The 19,061-nt window shown below is 49.5% G+C and overlaps 2 protein-coding genes across 5 annotated transcripts; both read right to left on the reverse strand.

Moving 5' to 3' along the window:
* Nucleotides 1-34: 34 nt before the first annotated feature.
* CDPF1 (cysteine rich DPF motif domain containing 1) lies at nucleotides 35-4,646 on the reverse strand. 4 transcript variants are annotated; one of them, XM_059937176.1, is made up of 4 exons: nucleotides 4,594-4,646; nucleotides 2,150-2,262; nucleotides 972-1,083; nucleotides 35-624 (listed from the first exon to the last, which is right to left on the reverse strand). In XM_059937176.1, exons 2-4 carry the CDS (start codon nucleotides 2,260-2,262, stop codon nucleotides 478-480), a joined length of 372 nt encoding a protein of 123 aa, XP_059793159.1. In that variant the 5' UTR covers nucleotides 4,594-4,646; the 3' UTR covers nucleotides 35-477. The 4 variants fall into 4 exon arrangements, with proteins under 4 accessions (XP_059793159.1, XP_059793160.1, XP_059793158.1 ...); XM_059937177.1 differs by lacking the exon at nucleotides 4,594-4,646 and adding an exon at nucleotides 4,141-4,542; XM_059937175.1 differs by lacking the exon at nucleotides 4,594-4,646 and having other exon boundaries at nucleotides 2,150-2,287.
* Nucleotides 4,647-9,822: 5,176 nt separating this feature from the next.
* PKDREJ (polycystin family receptor for egg jelly) lies at nucleotides 9,823-18,535 on the reverse strand. The gene is made up of 2 exons (XM_059937405.1): nucleotides 14,816-18,535; nucleotides 9,823-13,984 (listed from the first exon to the last, which is right to left on the reverse strand). Exons 1-2 carry the CDS (start codon nucleotides 18,533-18,535, stop codon nucleotides 11,573-11,575), a joined length of 6,132 nt encoding a protein of 2,043 aa, XP_059793388.1. The 3' UTR covers nucleotides 9,823-11,572.
* Between the last annotated feature and the right edge of the window lie 526 nt (nucleotides 18,536-19,061).

A 19,061-nucleotide genomic window follows, 5' to 3' on the forward strand; every position in this document is an offset into this window, starting at 1 on the left:
ACGTGCCCCCAGAAGACAAAACCCAGCGCTAACATAGGCCAGTAAAAGCTCTTTATTCATACTCTCATCAAACATGTTTCTAGCACCCTCCAGGCAGTGTGCACTGGTCCTGCGGAAACTACAGAATCGGACAGAGCAGTTCCTGCCCTCTAAGAACTGGCAGGCACGTGGCGAGCCCACAATCAGTGTCTCACCAATCGCTAAGGTGGGGGCCGTGAGGGCGGGGGTGCTGCGGTCTTCGGAGCACTGGGGTCTGGGGTCTGCCTTCTGGGCGCCCTCTCTGCGTGGTTCCTGGCCCTGTTGCTGCTGCAGGCGGACCCCAGCTCCCTTTGGCTACAGACACGGCTCCCGATGGCCCAGAAACAAGGTCGGTCGCAGCGGCTCCCAGCTTGGCCCCATCTCTGAGCCAGGCCACAGAAGCCCGCTGGCCAGGAGCCCCGTGCAGCGCACTGCTGCGGACCTGGTACCCGACTGGACTCACGTTCGAGAACCAGGCTGGCTGGCAGGCCTCTTGGATGGGACTTTCCTTTTCTCCAAGTCTTGCTGAATTTCCTGAGGGAAAGCATCAATGTTCTCCCGGACACAGGGGAGGCAAAATCTCTTGGAGTAGAATAAACTGCATTCCTGAAAGAAGAGGGGGACGGAGGAGCCTGAGTGCCATGGGAAGCACACTGCAGCATCTCCCAGAGCCTCCAGGAATCTCTCTCTCTTCCTCAACCCCCAATGAGACCCTCTAACTGACCCCAGCTTGCCTGTCCCCTACCCCTCTGTTGGCTGCAGGGACCCACCCATAATGCAGCAGACCAGCTGCGTGACCGTGAGGGCTCCCAGGACCACCAAGGCCAGGAAAGGCTGCCGCTCACACTGTCCCTGGGAAAGGCTCACGTGTCACCTCTCTCACAGTCACGCACGTGAGGTCCCAGCCACAGGGAGAGAGGGAAGGCGGCCCCAGCCGCACGTGGCTTACCCACCGGGCCCACGCACACCAGCCTGCCGCATAAGCCGCATCTCGAGCCGAGGATCAGGAATCTGTCCTTGTTGGGGGTGAAGGGGTCCCTCATGACGTAGCTCTCCTCCAGGAGGCTGCAGGACAGGAAGTGGTGCCAGTGGGCAGAATGACCCAAACCTCTGCTGACGGAAGGTAGCCGGCTGCACGGACCTCCCCGGGGCCTGCTCACCGTGCGTGCTCATCGCGGGGAGGGGTGGCCCCCTGTGCCACCAAGTAGCAGCAGAGAGGCGAGCAGTGGTGCCAGGCTGGGATGAAATGAGACCTGCTCCGGGCTCCGTGTCAACCGCAGGGAAAGAACCACTCCTCCTCGGCCCAAAGAAGGGCTGCTGCAACTCAGCCCCCAGACCCCAGCCTGACTCAGCAGGGCGGCGGGCGGGCACAAGACCTCCATGCAAGCTCTCCAAGCCCTCCCCTCACCTCCGGGATGACACCCGCTCCCAAACTGCCTGCTTCCACACGGGGAGAACAGGGCGCTTTACCCTGGCTAAGGTTCTGGCCTCACAGCGCACATCAGAAAGGAGACCAACAGGATCTGAGGCAACACCCCAGGTTCCTCAGGGCCGGAGGAAAGAAGCCTGGCCCCCGCCGCCTGTCCCACGTAACGTACTGGTCAGATCCCCACAAGGTGGCCTCTGATGGAGGACAAGTTGAAGGTCAAGAATCAAGCCCCGGGACCCACTGGCTCTACTCTGGGCCATCCATGGGCAGGTGCGCGGGAAGCTGGTCCTCAGGGCTCACTCCCACCAGTACAAGAGCCGCAAGGCAGGCAGCTTCCCGCTGAGAAGGTGTCTTCATAGGATCCAGCGGGACCAGTGACAAGGCCCAGCCCCAGACGCGCTGGCCTCTGCGGCTCCCTGCGTTCCCAGCTGCGGAGCTGTTTCAGCCTGAGCCACGGTGCTCCCACCCCACAGCTGGGGCAGCTGCTGGACTCTGGGCTGAAGAGGGAGGTAGGGGCTGGGAGGTTCTAGGAGAGCCGGATGGCCCTCGAACCTTGCCCTGTGCCTTCCTGGGTCACACCTGAAGTGCCCAGAGCCTGGGCCGGGTGGCCCCAGACACAACACCCTGTGTCAAGCCGTGTGTCAGACTTAGGCCAGCCAGCTCTGGGCGTGCTCCCTGGGGTGCTGGGACCCTGGTACTCACACGACAGACTGGGTGCCGGGGGGCTGCTGCCCCACGTAGCTATATGGAGCTGTTAGGGCACAGAGCTGGCACTCAAACACACCCAAGGGGCGGCACTCCGCCTCACACGCCATCTGCAAGGTCAAAAGACAGGGCATGTCGCCTACAGAACCAAGAGCTACCCACATCTCAAAGCTCCCCACTGCCTGCTTCTTACCCACAGGTGAGAAGGGCACCGTACAGACAAGGCACCTCAAGTTCAGAGTAAGTAGGAGACCTGCTCAAGGTCACACGTTCTTTTCAAGCACACTTGAGCTACTCACCAAGATAGACTATATTCTGGGCCATAAAATGAGCCTCAAACTTTAAAAGCCTGAAGTCATAGAGTACATTCTCCAACCCCATAATAATTAAATTAAAATCAGTAACAAAGAGATACATGGAAAATCTCCAAATATTTGGAAATTAAATGATATACTTCCAAATAAACCATAATTCAAAGAAATCACAAGAGAAATTAGAAAATATTTTGAACTAAATGAAAACTAAAATACAAAATATCAAAATACATAGAATGCAGCTTAAGCAGTGTTTACAGGGACATTCACTGTTTTAAATGCTTAAATTGGAAAAGAGGGCTTAAAATAAATCATCTAACTTTCTACCTTAAGAAGCTAGAAAAATGCAAATTAAACTCAACATAAACAGAAAAAAGAAAATAATAACACAAATCAAAGAAACAGAAAATGGACAAACAATAGGGGAAAAAAATCGATAAAACCAAAGCTGGTTATTTCAAAATGTCAATAAAGTTGACAACCTCTAATCAGACTGATCAAGAAAAACAGGAAGAAGATACAAATTACCACAATGAGGAATGAAACAGGGGACATCACTAAGACTACAGACATTAAAAGGATAATAAAGGAATGCAGTGACCTTTTTTACCAAATAAATCTGACAGTTTAGATGAAATGGATATACTTCCTGAAAAAACACCATTTATCAGAAGTGACTCGAAATAGAAAACCTGAATAGCCGTTTATCTATTAAGAAAACTGAATTCATAATTTAAAATTTTCCTTTAAAATGAAATAGAACAAAAAGAACAACAAAAAAAAATAAATAGAACACCAGCAAAACTTCATGCCCGTATGTCTTTACCAGCAAATTGTCAGGCATTTAAGGAAGAAGTAATACCAACCTACAGAAACTGTTTCAGAATACAGAGAAAGGAACACTTTCCAAGTGATTTTGAGGCCAATATTACATGGACACCAAAACTGCCAGTATTACCCTGATACCATTCATCAGACAAGGCTACTACAGGAAAACTACAGAGTAATATCCTTCACAAGCAAGTATCTTTAGCAAAATATTAGCAAACTGAATTCAATAATACATAAGAAGCCTAGGGCGTCACGACAGAGTGGATTCAACCCAGGAATGCACTGTTGGCTCAACATTCGAAAACCAGTGAATGCCAACTCATGAGAGCAACAGAATAAAGGAAGAAAAACCACACCATCATTTCAATAGATGCATAAAAAGTACGACAAAATTCAAGGCTCTGGGTGGTGCTTCAGAGCCAAGGGGCTCCCCACCTGACTACAGAATAAACTCCCTTCCTTGGCATTTAAGGCCTCTTTAACTTGGGACTTATCTCCCAGTGACTCTGCCGTCCAGCCCCCACCCCTCCACACAGCAGGCTGCAGTTCCATTGGCTCCATCACTGTCCTTCAGGTGTTCCCTGCACTTTCTCACCCGCCACCCCGGCCTTCGCTCCTGCTGTTCCTGCCACCTGGAGGGTTTTCCCCAAAGTCTCTACCTATGGAATTGCCCTCTGGCTGCCCTGAAGATTTTCTGTTCACCTTTGGCTTTCGACAGTTTGACTATACAACTACTTTTTTTTTTTTTCCTTTTAAACCTATTTATCCTGCTTGTGCTGCTCTAAGCATTTCGACCTGTGGCTTAGTATCTTTCATTATTTTTGGAAAATCCTTAAGCATTACCACTTCAAATATTTCTTCTGCCCCATTCTTTCTTGTCTCCCGCTGAGATTCCAACCGCAAATACGTTAAACTTTGATGTTGTCCCGCGGTTCTTGGACCCTTTGCTCTGGGTTTGTTTTTTTTCTACTCTTTTCTCTCTGTGTTTTAGTTTGGGTCATTTCTACTGCCCTGTCATCAAGTTCATTGATTTTCCCTTGGTTATGTCGAATCAGCCGACGTGCCCTCGGAAGGCTCCGCGGCGCCGCGCAGTCCGGGAGGGACCGGGGATGAGCCGGGGCGCAGGCTCCGCGGCCCGCCCCCAGCGCCGCGGGAGGCCGCTCGGGCCTCCGGCGCTCGGAACACCGCAGGGCTCCGCGGAGGCACCCAGGCCGGGCCGGACGCACGAGACGCGCGGGGAGGGACCCGGGCGCGGCCGCACACGTCCCCGCCAAGCCGCCAGGCCGCGCCACTCACCACCGCTGCCGCTGCCGCCGCCGCCGCGCGGCCGAGCCCACGACGCGTGCGCGGTGAGGCGCGGGGCGGGGCCTCGCGGCGGACTTCCGCCTCGCCCTCCGCCTCGCTGCGGCTTCCGGTACGCGATCTCTCGGGATTGGCAGCGGCTGGGCAGCACCTGGGGGTACTTCGGCTAGCTCACGCCGACGTGGCCTGCAGTCCTGGCTGCTCCAAGGCTCTTAGCTTCTTTCTGCGTTTCCCACCGGGCTCCACAGAGTCGGTGCCGCCAGTGCGCGGCCCACAGATAACCCGGCCCCAGCCGCATTTCCATCCCCACGTGGTTTCTCTCACCGCGCGCTTCGGGCCAAAATGCCCTGGTCTTAGTTCTCATGCTACCCGTCCCCCAACTAGGACGGAAGCCTCCGGGGCCTGGGGCCAGGGCCGCAGGCAGTGGTTACTATGTGCACTAAGGCAACAGACAGAATGGGTTCAAAATGAGCCCTGTCTCCTGCGACCTTTAAAAGCTGTGTGCAGCCGCCGGGACTTGTCACTGTACTCCTCCAAAGCCTTAAAGTGGCCTAAGTGGCCTGCAATGCCCGTCGTCATCTGGGACCACCATCCTGCAACTTCCAGGTCTTCACCTTGGGGCACCAACCACGTCAGCTACCAAAAGTTGCACTGGATCCCAAGCTCCCCGTCCGGAAGCTCAGACAAGTGCTTCCCTAGACCTGCAGTGGCCGTCCCACCCCACTCTTGGCCCCTCTACTCGTGTGTATTCGAGGCACCATTCTACGGGGTTAGGGGATGATTCTGAAGCCAGCAGCCCTGAGGTCTGGGACTTTTTCCTTTGGGGAATCGAGAAATAAGGATTACATAAGGTGTCTTATTAATGCTGGCAACAAGAACTATTTCTGGACTTGAGCAAGAGCGGCTCCTGCCCTGAGCCTCAAGAATTAGCGAGCCCTTATATTTTGCTATTAGAGCATGTGACCTCAACTGTGCTTACAGCAATGGCACTCTTTGGATCAATGCAAAGATTACATACTGTTGTGGTTTTTATTTCTGGATCTGCCCAAAGATGGGCCACTTGATAAAGCATTTCAAATTTGACCTAAATCCACTCTGAGATACATGACTGGTTATCTCATGAATGCTGTCAAAGCCATTAGACAGTTTAGACAAGTTACGCGCTGCACTGGAAGAGTTAAAGTGAAATAATATTCAAAGAGCAAATCATGGTCTTTGTCAGAAAATAAAGTTAATTTTGATTTGAGCTGTCCACAGTTATTAATATAAGAAAAAGCTTACAAAACAATCCACAAGGATTAAAAATATCTAATAAAGCTTTAGAAAAAAAATGGTTTCCCAAAAGAAACTGCATGTGAAATAAGCACTAAATCAAGAGAATGAAAAGACAAGCCACAGAATGAGAGGAAGTACTTGCCAAAGGTATATATGATAAAGGACTGTTATCCAAGATATACAAAGAACTATTAAAACTCAACAGTAATAATACAAACAACCCAATTAAAGAATGGGCCAAAGACCTTAATAGACACCTCACCAAAGAAGATACACAGATGACAAATAAGCATATGAAAAGATGTTCCACATCGTATGTCATCAGGGAAATGCAAGTTAAAACAGCAATGAGATACCACCGCACACTTATTAGAATGGCCAAAATCCGGAACACTGACACCAGCAGGTGCTGGTGAGCATGTAGAGCAGCGGGAACTCTCATTCGTGGCTGGTGGGAACGCAAAACGGTGCAGCCACTTTGAAAGACAGTTTGGAAGTTTCTTACCAAAACACACATACTCTTACCATGTGATCCAGCAATCATGCTCCTTGATATTTACCCAAAGGAGTCAAAAGATTATGTCCATATAAAAACCTGCACACATGGTTATTACACCTTTATTCATACTCATAACTGCCAAAACTTGGAAGCAACCAACATGTCCTTCAGTAGGTCAATGGATAAACAAACTGTGGTCCATCCAGACAATGGAATATTACTCAGCACTAAAAAGAAATGAGCTATCAAGCCATGAAAAGACATGGAGGGAACGTTAAGTGCGTGTGACTTAAGTGAAAGAATCCAATGTGAAAAGGCTACATAGTGTATGATTCCAACTCTGTGACAGTCTGGAAAAGGCAGAATATTGGAGACACTAAAACGATCAGGGGTTGGGGGGAGGGAGGGATGAAAAGGTTGAGGACACAGGATTTTTAGGGCAGTGAAAAATACTCTATATGATGCTATAATGGTGGATATATGTCATTATACATTTATTCAAACCCATAGAATGTGTAACACTGAGTGAACCCTAATGTAAACTATGGACTTTGATTATGGTGTGCCAGTGTGGGTTCATCAATTATAACAGATCTCCCACTCTGGCAGGGGATGTTGATAATGGGGAGGCTATATGTGTGTGTGGGCAGAGGTATATGGGAAATCTCTGCAACTTCCTGTCAATTTTGATGTGAACATAAACTGCTCTAAAAAATAAAGTGCATTTTTTAAAAACCCACTAAAATGACATTCAAATACAACGTAGGGAAGTTAGAACTAGGAAACAGTAACATCTACTGGAGTCTGAAGAAGAGTCATGCACAAATAATCCCAAAACTAATTTCCATAGAGACTGTTTTCTGACCATTGTGGACCATTATAGTCTCTATCCGACAGAGATTTGAACAAAGTGAGCAACCCACTGCAGTTTTCAGTTTTCTTTATAATATCCCAGTGCTGAAAAATGTGAAAGGTGAAATACTTAAAAAATACTGGATGGATCTAGATGTGTTATAAAAAATGATGATAACAGTGAATTAATGATGACATTTATATGATGCAACGAAAGGAGACTATAATGATGTTTAATATAATGGTAATATAATATAATGATCTTTTTATATGCACCCTCCTTACAGTGTTTAAACATGATATCAATACTCATGGTTCAATTCTAAGTCTAAAACTTTCAGAAATTTATTGACAATTCCAGTTGCTACTCCCTCAGCAGAGTGAAGTTTCTCCCAGCTGAAATCATTAAAAACTATCTGCAAACTGTTAAGACTCAGGAAAGGTTGTCTAACTTGGCACTACTGTCAATACAACACAGTTATGTGAAAATCTTTGTTATTATCAACACGATGATTTTTCTGAAATGAATTCAAGAAAAATAAACTTTATGGAATACACACACAATAATTTATGGATTATGTATGTTTTTTTACTCATCCAAAGATCAGTGGCCCACCAACAGAACACCCAGAGGTACACAATAGTAATTCAGTTATCTTTGATATTTTGCCCATTTTCATCTATATAAAAACCATAGCTTTACAAATAATTTTTAATTTTGCCCTTATGAAAGTGTGGGTGTCAAGATAGGTGGCTATAACATATTTTTTGTAATGGTTTGTAAACTTGTTTTATAACCTTTAAATATTTAGACATGCAGATATTTGTCACCCTGCCTCGACCCCACGACGTTAGGGGTGGCCTTGCCAGGGAATATAACTACCTAGATGTTGTGGCAGGACTTATAAGACATTGTATAAATGTTGTCTTAAACGATTAAGCTTTTTAAAAATCATGACACTAAACAAGTATTATACATTGCATATTGAAGTGCAGCCTGAGAAAGGAAATTTGAAAATTGAAAAATAAGGAATTGAATGCAGATTAGAATCTAAAGCAAAGCATTGTTAATAGCAATAAAAGGAGGGGGTAACTCTGGAGGATTAATTCCTTACATACCTCATTTCACTGTTAAGTCCAATCTTATTCATCCCTTCCTCCATTTCTGCCAGTAAAATTAACGTCCAAAGGCTGGCACTTTGCTTTTAGTGCTAATGAAATTCCAGAAGCAGGCCTTAGTTTTTTAAGTAAACCCTTAAAAGCGTAACATACATACAGAAAATTACATACTTCCTAAGTGTGCGGCAAGATGAATTCTCACAAAGTAAGTACAGCAGTGTAACCGGCACCCAGATGGAGTCTTCCACGACAAGAGACACTGGAGGTTTCTTCTGGCTCAAGGGGAAGGCTGGCCCTCTGTGGGTGGAGGGAGGATGCATGGAGAGACCTGAATTTATTGCCAATGGACAAAATGCCTTTAATGGTGTATAGCTTTGAAGTAAATATCTAAGAGTATAATATACACACAGAAGCAGGCCTTACAAATGCAAGTCTCCGTAACTGGTACAAGGGTTTGAGGTAGATGAAGGACATGGAGCTTCAGATGGAGCATCTCTCTGCATCTAAAACTTGTTCTCCTACTCTGAGTTAATAAGGGGCTACACGGAGGACAAATCCAAGAACATTTATCTTGTTTTCCTGTGCAATACAGGCTTGGGAGGGTATTCATAACTGTTTCCAACTTGTTCTGGAACATGCCTACCCTATCCCTGGAAACGTGATGGGAACAAAGGCGTCTTAAAAGACTCCTTTAGAAATTGTTGCCATGTCCTGTGAAAATGACCTTCTAAAGAAACCTGAATTTTGATTTGTCTCGTTACTTTGTTTTCCTGATGTTAACTTAAAACAGTAAAACAGCCAGTTTTGTTTTCACCAGCGGTTATTTTTACCAGCAAAATGGGTTTATTCGGGAGCAGCAAAGAATTGCGATTTGGGACATGTAAGTCTGGTAAAGCAAAGGAGAGGGAACTTTTTTTACAGAGAAGGGAAAGTTGGGCGGGGCTTTTATAAACAAACTGTCCATTGGAGGAAACTGGGAGTCGGAAGTCTAGTGTGAGTTGTGACAGTCTCTCATTGGCTGGGCTGTTGCCAGGCGAGGAGAAAACCTTCCTTCCTCCTGCTGCCTAGTAAAGTAGCATCGCTTCCTGCCGGAGAGGCATGGTACCTCTCTTCCTGTTGGGATCTGTGTTGGCCTGAGTGGTATGTGCATGAGAGCCCCCACTTCTGGCCTCCCGACTCCATTTTAGTGAGGTGTCCCTTTATTAATTTTCACACTGACAATGTTATAATTGGCATCTCTAATATTTCTCAACTATCGAAATACCTGTCATTGCTCTATCATTAGGAGGCCCCTGGCACTCCCCTCTCTCCCAGGATGCGTGGAAACAGCCCTGTGACTCTGCTAGACTTCTCACTGTAGCCACAAGGTGACAGTCTTGTCTTCTTTGAGGGGCCTGCAGCTGCTGTCCCTGGCCCTCACTCAGCCCACCCCACGCCCCCACCCCCGCCTTGTTCCTGGACGGCCCACTTGGGCCCTGCCTTTATGACCCTGTCACTCACAGCTCCGAATCCTGAGATGCTATGCGGGCCTGGGGGCTTTCTTCCTGGGAAGGGAGGCCAATTAGTGTAACCCTGGGCCTCCCACAGCACCAGAGGGGCAGAGACTTCAGCTGATCCTAAATTTGGGAAGAATGTCCGGGTGTACCCAGCCACAGAGCACCCGAGTCTGCCTTGTCTGCCTGGGTCTTCGAAGCCTCTAGGGGGGAGCTGCCCCATGTCGCCTGCACATCACGTGGGGCTTATACTCCCCCGTTCTGCGTTCCATGGGTGACTGCACCTGACCAGACCCCAGTAAAAAGTAAACATTTGGCCCCCATGGTTACGCCTTCCGAACCTGTTCAGAAATCAGGTGGTAATGAGGGGTGCTAACCATGAACATGCACTTCACTTGGAACCAGCGGCCAGAGCCCAGCCACACCTGATACGTCCCACCAGCGCAGTTAGAAAACCCACAACTGACCTTCTGACCCTAATCGTGTGGGTGGCCTTGGGTGAGTCACAAAACCTCTTCATTATCTCACCTGGTAGAGAAGGCCACTCCCCACCCCAGGTTCTCAGGCCTCCCCCGGGGAGGAAACGATGGAACGCGTGTGCACGTGCGTGCGTGCGTGCCCGTACCTGCCAAGGTGCAGGGTGCCGTGACCATTCCCGTGCAGCGCAGGACTACGGGGGCGCCGAGGGAGTAACAAACACCTGGGACACAGCAGCTGCCCACCTGCCTGCTGTCCCCCTTTGCTGGCCCTCGACAGTGAGGGCAGGAGCCATCGGTGTACACACCCCCTGACAGGAATCACTGCAGGTCTCACAGAAGAAATCTCACATTTAATTCTGATCAAGCCTAAAGTGGCATCTACATAAATGAACATACTTCTGAGTGAAAATCCAACAGCTGCTAGCCCATTTTTCTTAAACAATGTTTTCTAAACAATCCACCAGGCCATCAATAACCCGAACCCCAAATCCTGGATGTATATATTGCTATATACATTATATAGAGTATTTACTATCTTTCAATGTGAACCCACACCCACACACACCTTCTTGCTGTTTAATAAAAGTCACGTCTCATGGCCAGAAAATGTTACTACACTTTACATCTTTCACTTGCAGTGGCCTTAAGAAGTAGATGGGAAGCTTCAGACTTCTGACCCCCAGGTCCACACCCCTGCATTCCCAGGCACAAGGGCAACTCCTGGGACTCATCACAAGGCCCTGGCCCAGCTGGAGTGTGGGCGGTGGAGGTAGGGAGGGTGGAGGAGGCCCTGTAGCCCTGTGTGCAAAGGGAACAGCCAGCGGGGCCGAGGCACTGAACCGCAAGCGCTGGCCTCCCAGCCTCAGGGAGGGGGGCACAGAAGCAGCAGAATTTTCCTGCTGCTTCTGGCAAGGTGGGGTGAGGTTGAGGGGGCCTTTTAGTTCCCTACCCCAAATCTGGGTCTCTAACCTTCTAAACTGCAGCAGATTCCAAAGACACCAACTTCCCAGCAACAGGGAAATCAACCCAGGACTCACAGGCTGTCATCGTCCTCTCTCTGCAGAGGCCGCACTGCACTCTGACACCCTCCTTTCAAGTTCCGAAGGGGAGGCCGAGACTGCGGAGACTTCCAAACGTAGGGGTGTGCATCGTGAAGGACACGGGTAGAAAGCACAACTGAGCCACTAAACGTTCCTTAATCCCAGAAACTGAGCATTTGAGAGAAGCTGGCCTGTGGATCTTGAAACTGTCATGGATCACACAACGAGATAAACCATTTTCTTCCCATTAATGTTTCTGGTCTTCAGCCCCAGATACCGGCTGTTGTTCTTCTCTGGCTGCCCGTACAGCATGTTGACAAAGAACTTGGGTTGGTCTTCTGCCTTGGATTTGAAGGACAGAAAGCCAAATGCAGTTCTTAGTCTGTGACACAGGTAGGTCATTGCTTCCGCTTCTTCTGAGGGCTCCTCATACACAGGCTGTTTCATTTCCTCGTAGGCAGACAAAATCACCGCCTGAAATAAGTTGATCAATATGCAGATCATCACCAGCATAAAAGATGAGAGAAACAGGACCCCGAGAACCCGGTTATTGGAAAATTCCGTGTTCTGAAAAGCTGAAACGCAGTAGGAGAATACTGTCTGCGTGGCATGAATCATATCACTGTAGTTCCATTCGTGCTGCCCGAATACCAGGTAACCAAAAGTCATGTAGACAAAGAAATACACGAACACCAGTAGTGCCACGTGGCAGATGCCGGGAAGGGCAGTTTGGATGGCCCTCTGTGCGAGACGCACATTGTAAAAGAACCTGGAATACCTGAGGGTCTTCAGGATTGTCAGAAACAACAGGAAACCTAAAATCACCCTCATGGCGTGATCTACTTGAGACACTGCATGAAAGGGAATGAAATCCTCAGAGTTCGACAGGTAAAACCGAATTATACCGACGGCCAAGAAGTGTTTCCTGAAAAAGAGCACGATCAACACAGTAAAGATGCATTTTAAAGCAAAGTTGAGCAAATTATATACACTTTTCACGTAGGCGGACCTTTCTTGTGTGATGATGTAGACCTCGTCAACAACGTAGGCGAAAAAAAAAATGAGGATGGCCACGTACAAGTAGATTTCTGCTGAAGTTTTTCTGTTGAAATCGGCAAGCGAGAAGGAGTGCGCAGACAGGCTAGTGTTCACAACTCCTAACTGAGAGACCTCAAAGATGACCGAGATGCTGCAGAAGAGAGTGATGTCTGGATTAAAAGTTGTTAGTTCCAAAATCACAGCCCATGTCTTCTCATCCAGCCAATGGCTTCCCTGGAGTTCGCTAAGCCTCAGTGTGGAATTAAACTGCTGCTCTTCCGGAAAAAAATAGAACGCGTATCCTCCTGACCCGTAGGTATGCAATAGCCCATAGGAATAGTACACCCATCTCTTTTCTCGAGGCTTGTAAGTAAATCCTTTCGTAGTCTTGTCTAGAGCCCGCTTACTAACTCTATTCCACAACCCGGAGTAGCTTTTTGTGTCTTCTGGGTCAGTGCCGTATTCGGGGTGACAGTGAATCTCTCTTTTGAGGCTGTCCTGCGTGAAGTTTTTGGCAGGCAGACAGGTTTTCTCTCCAGGTTGCGCCCTCACCTGCCTCATCAGTGGCAGGCCAAGGATTTTAGAGGCGCTGTCAGGGAGAAAGGTGGGACGCAGGTCGTTGTGGAGAAGAGGCAACAGAACGCTGTTCAGCCACCGAAAGATGTCTTCCAGCTTGGTCACCGACGCCAGATCCACAGAGAACTGGTCACGAATAAACTGATTATAGTAAAAGCCATCGGTGTGGCATAGGAGGGTGACCAGGCTCAACAGGAGGGCCAGAAACATGAAGTGAGTGAGGATGTAGCTCAGGAACAGGAAAGCTCTTCTCTTGAGCCTCTTCTTTCTTTTGAATATCGTGATTTCGTCTTCAGTGAGGGGCTGGTACATCCTTGAGCTTCGGAGCTGGGCGATGTGCTGCTGGCGCCTGCGCATTTCCTCTGGGTTCTTCGCGACGCTCTGCAGCTTGATCTCACTGTAGCGACAGTTGCCGACCCACGGAAGGTTTTTACAATACTTGGGCTTACTTGTTCTGTAGCCTGACACGAATATAATTTTAGATGTTTGCACCAGAAGAACTGACTGCAAGAAGCAACAAAATGATGCAAACAGCCATTCTATTGACTTTTCGTAGCCGTAAGTCAGTCCATAAAATACAATAAAGAATGAGGATATGCTACAAGTGACAAAAACCAAGAGCCACGCGACATAAACGCAACACCACGGCAGAACGATCCTGGTCTTCTCTTTGAGGGGTGTAGCACCGGGCTGGGGAGGGTGCTCTCCAGAAGAAACACTTTGATTGTCTTCAACGTTTGGGTTATTGGCATTTTTATTTTCTCTTTGGTTGCGGGAGACCTTGCTTTCTGCTCGCTTGGGCTGGGGCCGTCTTTTAGACGTGGCCTTGACAGAAGCCTTGGGAAGTCTAGGACTTCTCCCAGTAGGTGGAAGATTTTCAGGCTCCTGGGAGCGTGCGTCGTCAGTTTCATGAGCGTGCCACTTTGCTAGTCGTTCTTCCCAGTTTTCACTTGCTGCTGGTGTCCATGGATACTTCCGAGGAGCGACCTCCCTTAGGGTCACCTGAGGTCTCCTCTGGGAACAGATGAACAAAGACGTGATCATTAGTTGCACAGGGATGGTAATTAAGACACTTTCCATCCCGATCACCATCGACCTGAGGTACTTCCCCTCTTGTGACTCTGCTTCTTTTTCTTTATTTAGATTAAAGAACATAATATTACACAGAAGGGAGGAGAGCAACATGGTTAAGCAACAGGACAGCCTCTGGAGCCTACTGAACGGTGTGGCAATGACACCAGAAAAAACAGAGAACCACATGTGGCTTCTCCCCAGCCTATAACTTAAATCTGTAAGGAAAAAATCCTTTCTGTTGAGAGGCTTATCTGGGGGGGTTACTTGAAAGGTTCTGTCCAAAGAGGTGTCAATAGAAAGCCACTCCCGGCACATGAACAGCCAGATGTGTCTGCTGAACAGATTCTCCACTTTGATTCTACTTAAATACCAACTAGGGGACCTGCCCTCGTTGTTGTGCCACACGCGGATGGAATGGATGTCCCCTAAGTCACTTTTCGTCGTTAGGAGGAAAGTGCTGATGCTTCCTTGGTAGAGGGTTGTAAACTGTGGATGGCTTAAACAATGCACATCGCTGCTACTTTCTGTTCCCTGCAGTTGGACAAAGACATTGGCCCTGGTCCCAGACCCACAACGGCTTCCTGTAAAAACAGTGACTAGGTAACATACATTATCGTAAGGATCGTTATCAGGTAGAACTACCACATGCTCCCTAAGACACTTGTCTATTTCATCTCTGTGCAAGGCCCAGAACGCTAGGACTATGTACAAGAGCATAATGAAAAGTACAGTGAAGAGGGTCACGGGGTTTTGGGTAACGTTCTTGATGACCTCTAATCGTAGATCCACGGGGTTAGGGACCACTATCACCCTGGCCGTCAAATAGTGGGTACGCAGGTGAAGGTTGGCTAGTTTCATTGCGTCCAGCTGCCGCTTGGCCCGCCCTGGGTTCTTGCAGATACAGTGCACTTTCTGCCAGGTGGTCTTCTCTCCGACAACGCAGGTATCTTCTCTCCAATCGCTCTGGATCCCATACATGTCCAAGCATTGAGTGCTGAAAACAGAAATTCTCACTAACTTGTCATTGGGCTTTAGGACAAAACGAGGTGCCTGCAGAACCACAGCGACGGTACACTCAGAGGAGCTGGTTCGCTGAGCTATGACCCGCAACAGGGACGGGGGAAGGCAAACCACTCGGGCCTCCGTCACTGTACAGTCAGGGTCAAACAGGTCACTGTCTTTGGCAATTGGAGGGATGCGATGGGGCACGAGGTAGGTGGCGATCAAAGCGGTGGGTGTGATCTGATGGCCGGCGTACACTGACACTGTGAACAACACGGCCACTTCCGTCACAATGTGGATCAACACCTCCTTCCCTGCTCTGCTGTCCACTTCAAAGCTAAATGCCCCCGTCGTCTTTCTCAACGACTCATCCGCTTTATGAGACTCCTTGCTGGGTCCCACCGTGAGATTAAAAGTCCCAAAGCTCAAGTTTTTTCTGATGAGGTACACTTCCACTACATCAGGTGTGATCTCAATCACATCACCGGTAACCTCGGTTCCTGTCATTCGGAATCCAACCACCTCGGTCAAAATGTTTTCCCCATAATTTAGCCAAGGGAAAGGGTCGTCTGCAAACTCACAAAACATTGTAGAAATTGGAGCGTTGGCAGGCAGACTAGGAACGCTGCTCACATTTAGGGTTGGATAAAAACAATTTCGACAGTGTTTCTCGGTGCTGAAAAACTTGGTAACATTCCACTTTTCCGTTTTCTTGACATACATGTTAAAGTTGGAGGTCCTCATTGCAGTGGTCTTATCCTCTGGCACTTTCATAGCCAATACTGTCTCTGCTAGAGATTCAATGACATGGAAAGGCTCTTCGACCACTTCATGACGAGCCATCAGTTTCAGGATATTAGACAAACTTGTTAATATTCCAGTGCTTACACTTTCTATTTGCTCAGAAGAAATGTGCTTCTCTCTCTGGTGACACTCTTGGAGGGCCTGGCTTGCTTGCCAAATCCTCACCGTGGCCAGTTTCTGAACAACTGAGGAGAACTCAGAGGTTTTCTGCGTTAATTTAGTAACAGTCATGACCACCTGGCTAATTTCCACCAAAGTGTTTACAGGAAGAATGAAAGACTGATTGAGAAGGTGTTCTCGGAGTCTAATTTGGTCAGCTTGCAGACGTGAGTCGGTTTTCATGCTATTCAAGACAGAAGCTACAATATACATTAAATAACCTGCAGGTAAAAAATCCTGCTGTTGAAGCAAAGTAGACAGCGATGAATCTGGTCCCGTAGTGGAAGTGAATAACTCCTGCAACACAGTCCTTGATGAGTTTATGTCAGTGGGAGCCTGTACAGTGGCGTACAAAGTCACCTGAGAAAAAGCTCCCAGAGAGGTATTATATGCCTGAGCATATATTTTCAAGGCGTAATGATTCGCCAACACACCAACAGGGAGAAAGGAAGGGGGTGCTGTGCAATCCTTCCCCAAATAGAGGATAGACCCAAAGTTATTCTCTTTTAAAGAACTGATTTCACCAAAACCATGCACATCAGGAACTATTATTTTATATGTAAGAACGATGTTCTTATCCTTGAAACTACTACAATGGACAACAAATTTAGTAATGAATGCAATTCCTTTAGCTGGATCAATTTTGCATTCTGTGGTTTCAGGGATGTGGTGAATAACGAAGGGATGCCTTAAGACCAAGCTCGATCCACCCCAGGTTGCTAGATTTAGAGAAATCCAAAACTTATCTTCAACGAAACGCCGAAAAGCGAAAGCTTTTACAGAAAAATAAGCACCATTCCGCCCTGTTGTAGTCTGCCCCGTCCAATCAAATGGCATCTTATCACCTGAAGACGACAGAATGGACCATCGATAGACATCACGGCCTGCTTTACAACGTGGGCATTCTAGAGACAAAGAAAATCTCTCTGATATAATCAAAACTGTATCACAATTTTCAGTACATGAAATGCTTGCTACAGGTGCTGGTCCTTGGAGCACATGCACCGTCCTATCAGAAAATGCTGTTCTGTCGTTCTTCTGGATCACCAGTCTGAAAAAATACACACGGCCGCCGTGAAGTGTTTCTGGCAAAAGTGTGAGTATAGGACCAGAGGCCCATGTCCACCTGAGATCAACCTGCTCTGGGAGACAGACTTCCTTGCTCCTCACTGTTATGTCATGTCCATCGTAGTTTCTTGGGTCTGTGGTACAGTACCAAAAAAAATGAAGTCCCTCTAAAGGGTTTTCTGCATCTGGATCAGAGGACATATTTCCATTCAAAGTCAGCCCATCTGTGAAATTAACTGTGATGTTGGTATCCCCAGGAATAACCGCCTCCAGGGGACTTCTAACAATGATGATATAGATGGAATCCGAGTCTTTCTTCAGAGGTATCTTTGGATCATATGTGACGATGTACACGGAGAAATTAAGCAGATACACCCCCCAAGATAAAGAATGTGCAGAGATATGTATACTTGATGGAGAGTTCCCTGACTTGAAAGGTGGGTTTTGCAAAGGTTTAGTCCAGTCCGGCTTGTCAGATACAGAGGCCACGGAAAAGAGTTTCCAATACTGACCAAAGAAACTTTGGATTGGGCAGCGGGCCTTAACCGTGGCATTGATGGTGACTTCCATCTTCCTGGTCAGCTGCAGGGGAGAATCGTCATTCCTATTGATCCTCACCGGATCCAACACACAGACCCCCGAGCGTGATATCTGACAGGACACCGAGGACTCCATGGCTTGGGAACTGTTCGGGTTGACAGCCTCTAAGACGACAGGCGTGGGCCCGTCCGTGGGACACTTGGTTCTGGCCACGAAGCCCGCGTAGGAGCGCGGGCCGCGGGGCAGAGCCGAGCGGGGCGACACCGCCGAGCGGGGCGACACGCGGGCGGCGGCAGCGGCGGCCGTGGGGACCGTGGGCCCGAGCAGCCCGAGGCGGAAGGTCCACTCCAGACGCCCGAGCGAGCGCGGCAAACGGGCGAGCCAGCGCAGGGAGAGCCGGCCGCCGGGCGCCGACAGCTGCAGGTCCACGTGGGTGGGCGCGACGGCGGCGGCGACAGCGCGGCGGGCGCGCAGCAGGACGTGCGCGCGGAGGCAGCGCGGCGCCGGGCCTGCGAGCCGCCCGGCCCGCAGACAGAGGTCGCGGCCGCCGCTCAGGATGACGGCGCCGCCCGGGGCCGCGCGGGGCCGCAGGCTGAGGCGGGCGCGGCCGCCGCCAATGCCGCCGCCGCCGCCGCGCACCCCGAGGCCCCGGGCGCCCCTAACCGAGCGCAGCACGGCCGCCCGGGGCCGCGTCGGGACGCGGACCCGGGCCTCGGGCGGGGCGCGGCGGGCCGAGGCGGGCTCCCGGCCGAGGAGGTCGCCGGACGGCGAGCCGGGCACCCTGGGGACGGTGCCGCGGGCCCCGCGAGCAGCCGGCGTCGGAGGGCGGCGGCCAGGGCCGCCGCTCAGGCTCAGGCCCAGGCCCAGGCCCAGGCCCAGGCCCAGGCCCAGGAGGAGGAGCGCGGGCCCCGGCCGCATGGGAGCGGGAAGTGGGAGGCGCTGCGGAGGCCGCGGACCAACGGCCACGGGGTCGCGGGCCGTGGGGTCACGGGGGGCGGGGCAGGGGGGGAGGGGCTGCGGGCAGCTGGCCCGTGCCCACACCTGGCTAGGCCTCGGGTCAGGGTTGTTAGTGGGGTTCCTGTGGCGCAGTCTCCTGACCCTCCGAGGAGTCCCCTTAGCAGGAGCCCACCCCCCTGGGAAAACTCATTACAAAGCGGTGGAAAGCGAGAGGGTCAGTGGGCTCCCTGAGTGGAGGCCGAGGGGGACTGCTCACTGGGTTTCTTACTTAGTTTTCCTTTTTTAAAAAACAATTATTATTGGAGTATAGTTGCTTTACAATGTTGTGTTATTTTCTGCTGTATAGCAAAGTGAAGCAGTTATACATATATCCACTCTTTTTTAGATTCTTTTCCCATATAGGTCATTACAGAGTACTGAGTAGAGTTCCCTGTGCTGTACAGTAAGTCCTTATTAGTTATCTATTTTATATATAGCAGTGTGTATA

This window comes from Balaenoptera ricei, chromosome 10 (genome assembly GCF_028023285.1).
Source record: "Balaenoptera ricei isolate mBalRic1 chromosome 10, mBalRic1.hap2, whole genome shotgun sequence".
Taxonomy (NCBI): domain Eukaryota; kingdom Metazoa; phylum Chordata; class Mammalia; order Artiodactyla; family Balaenopteridae; genus Balaenoptera; species Balaenoptera ricei.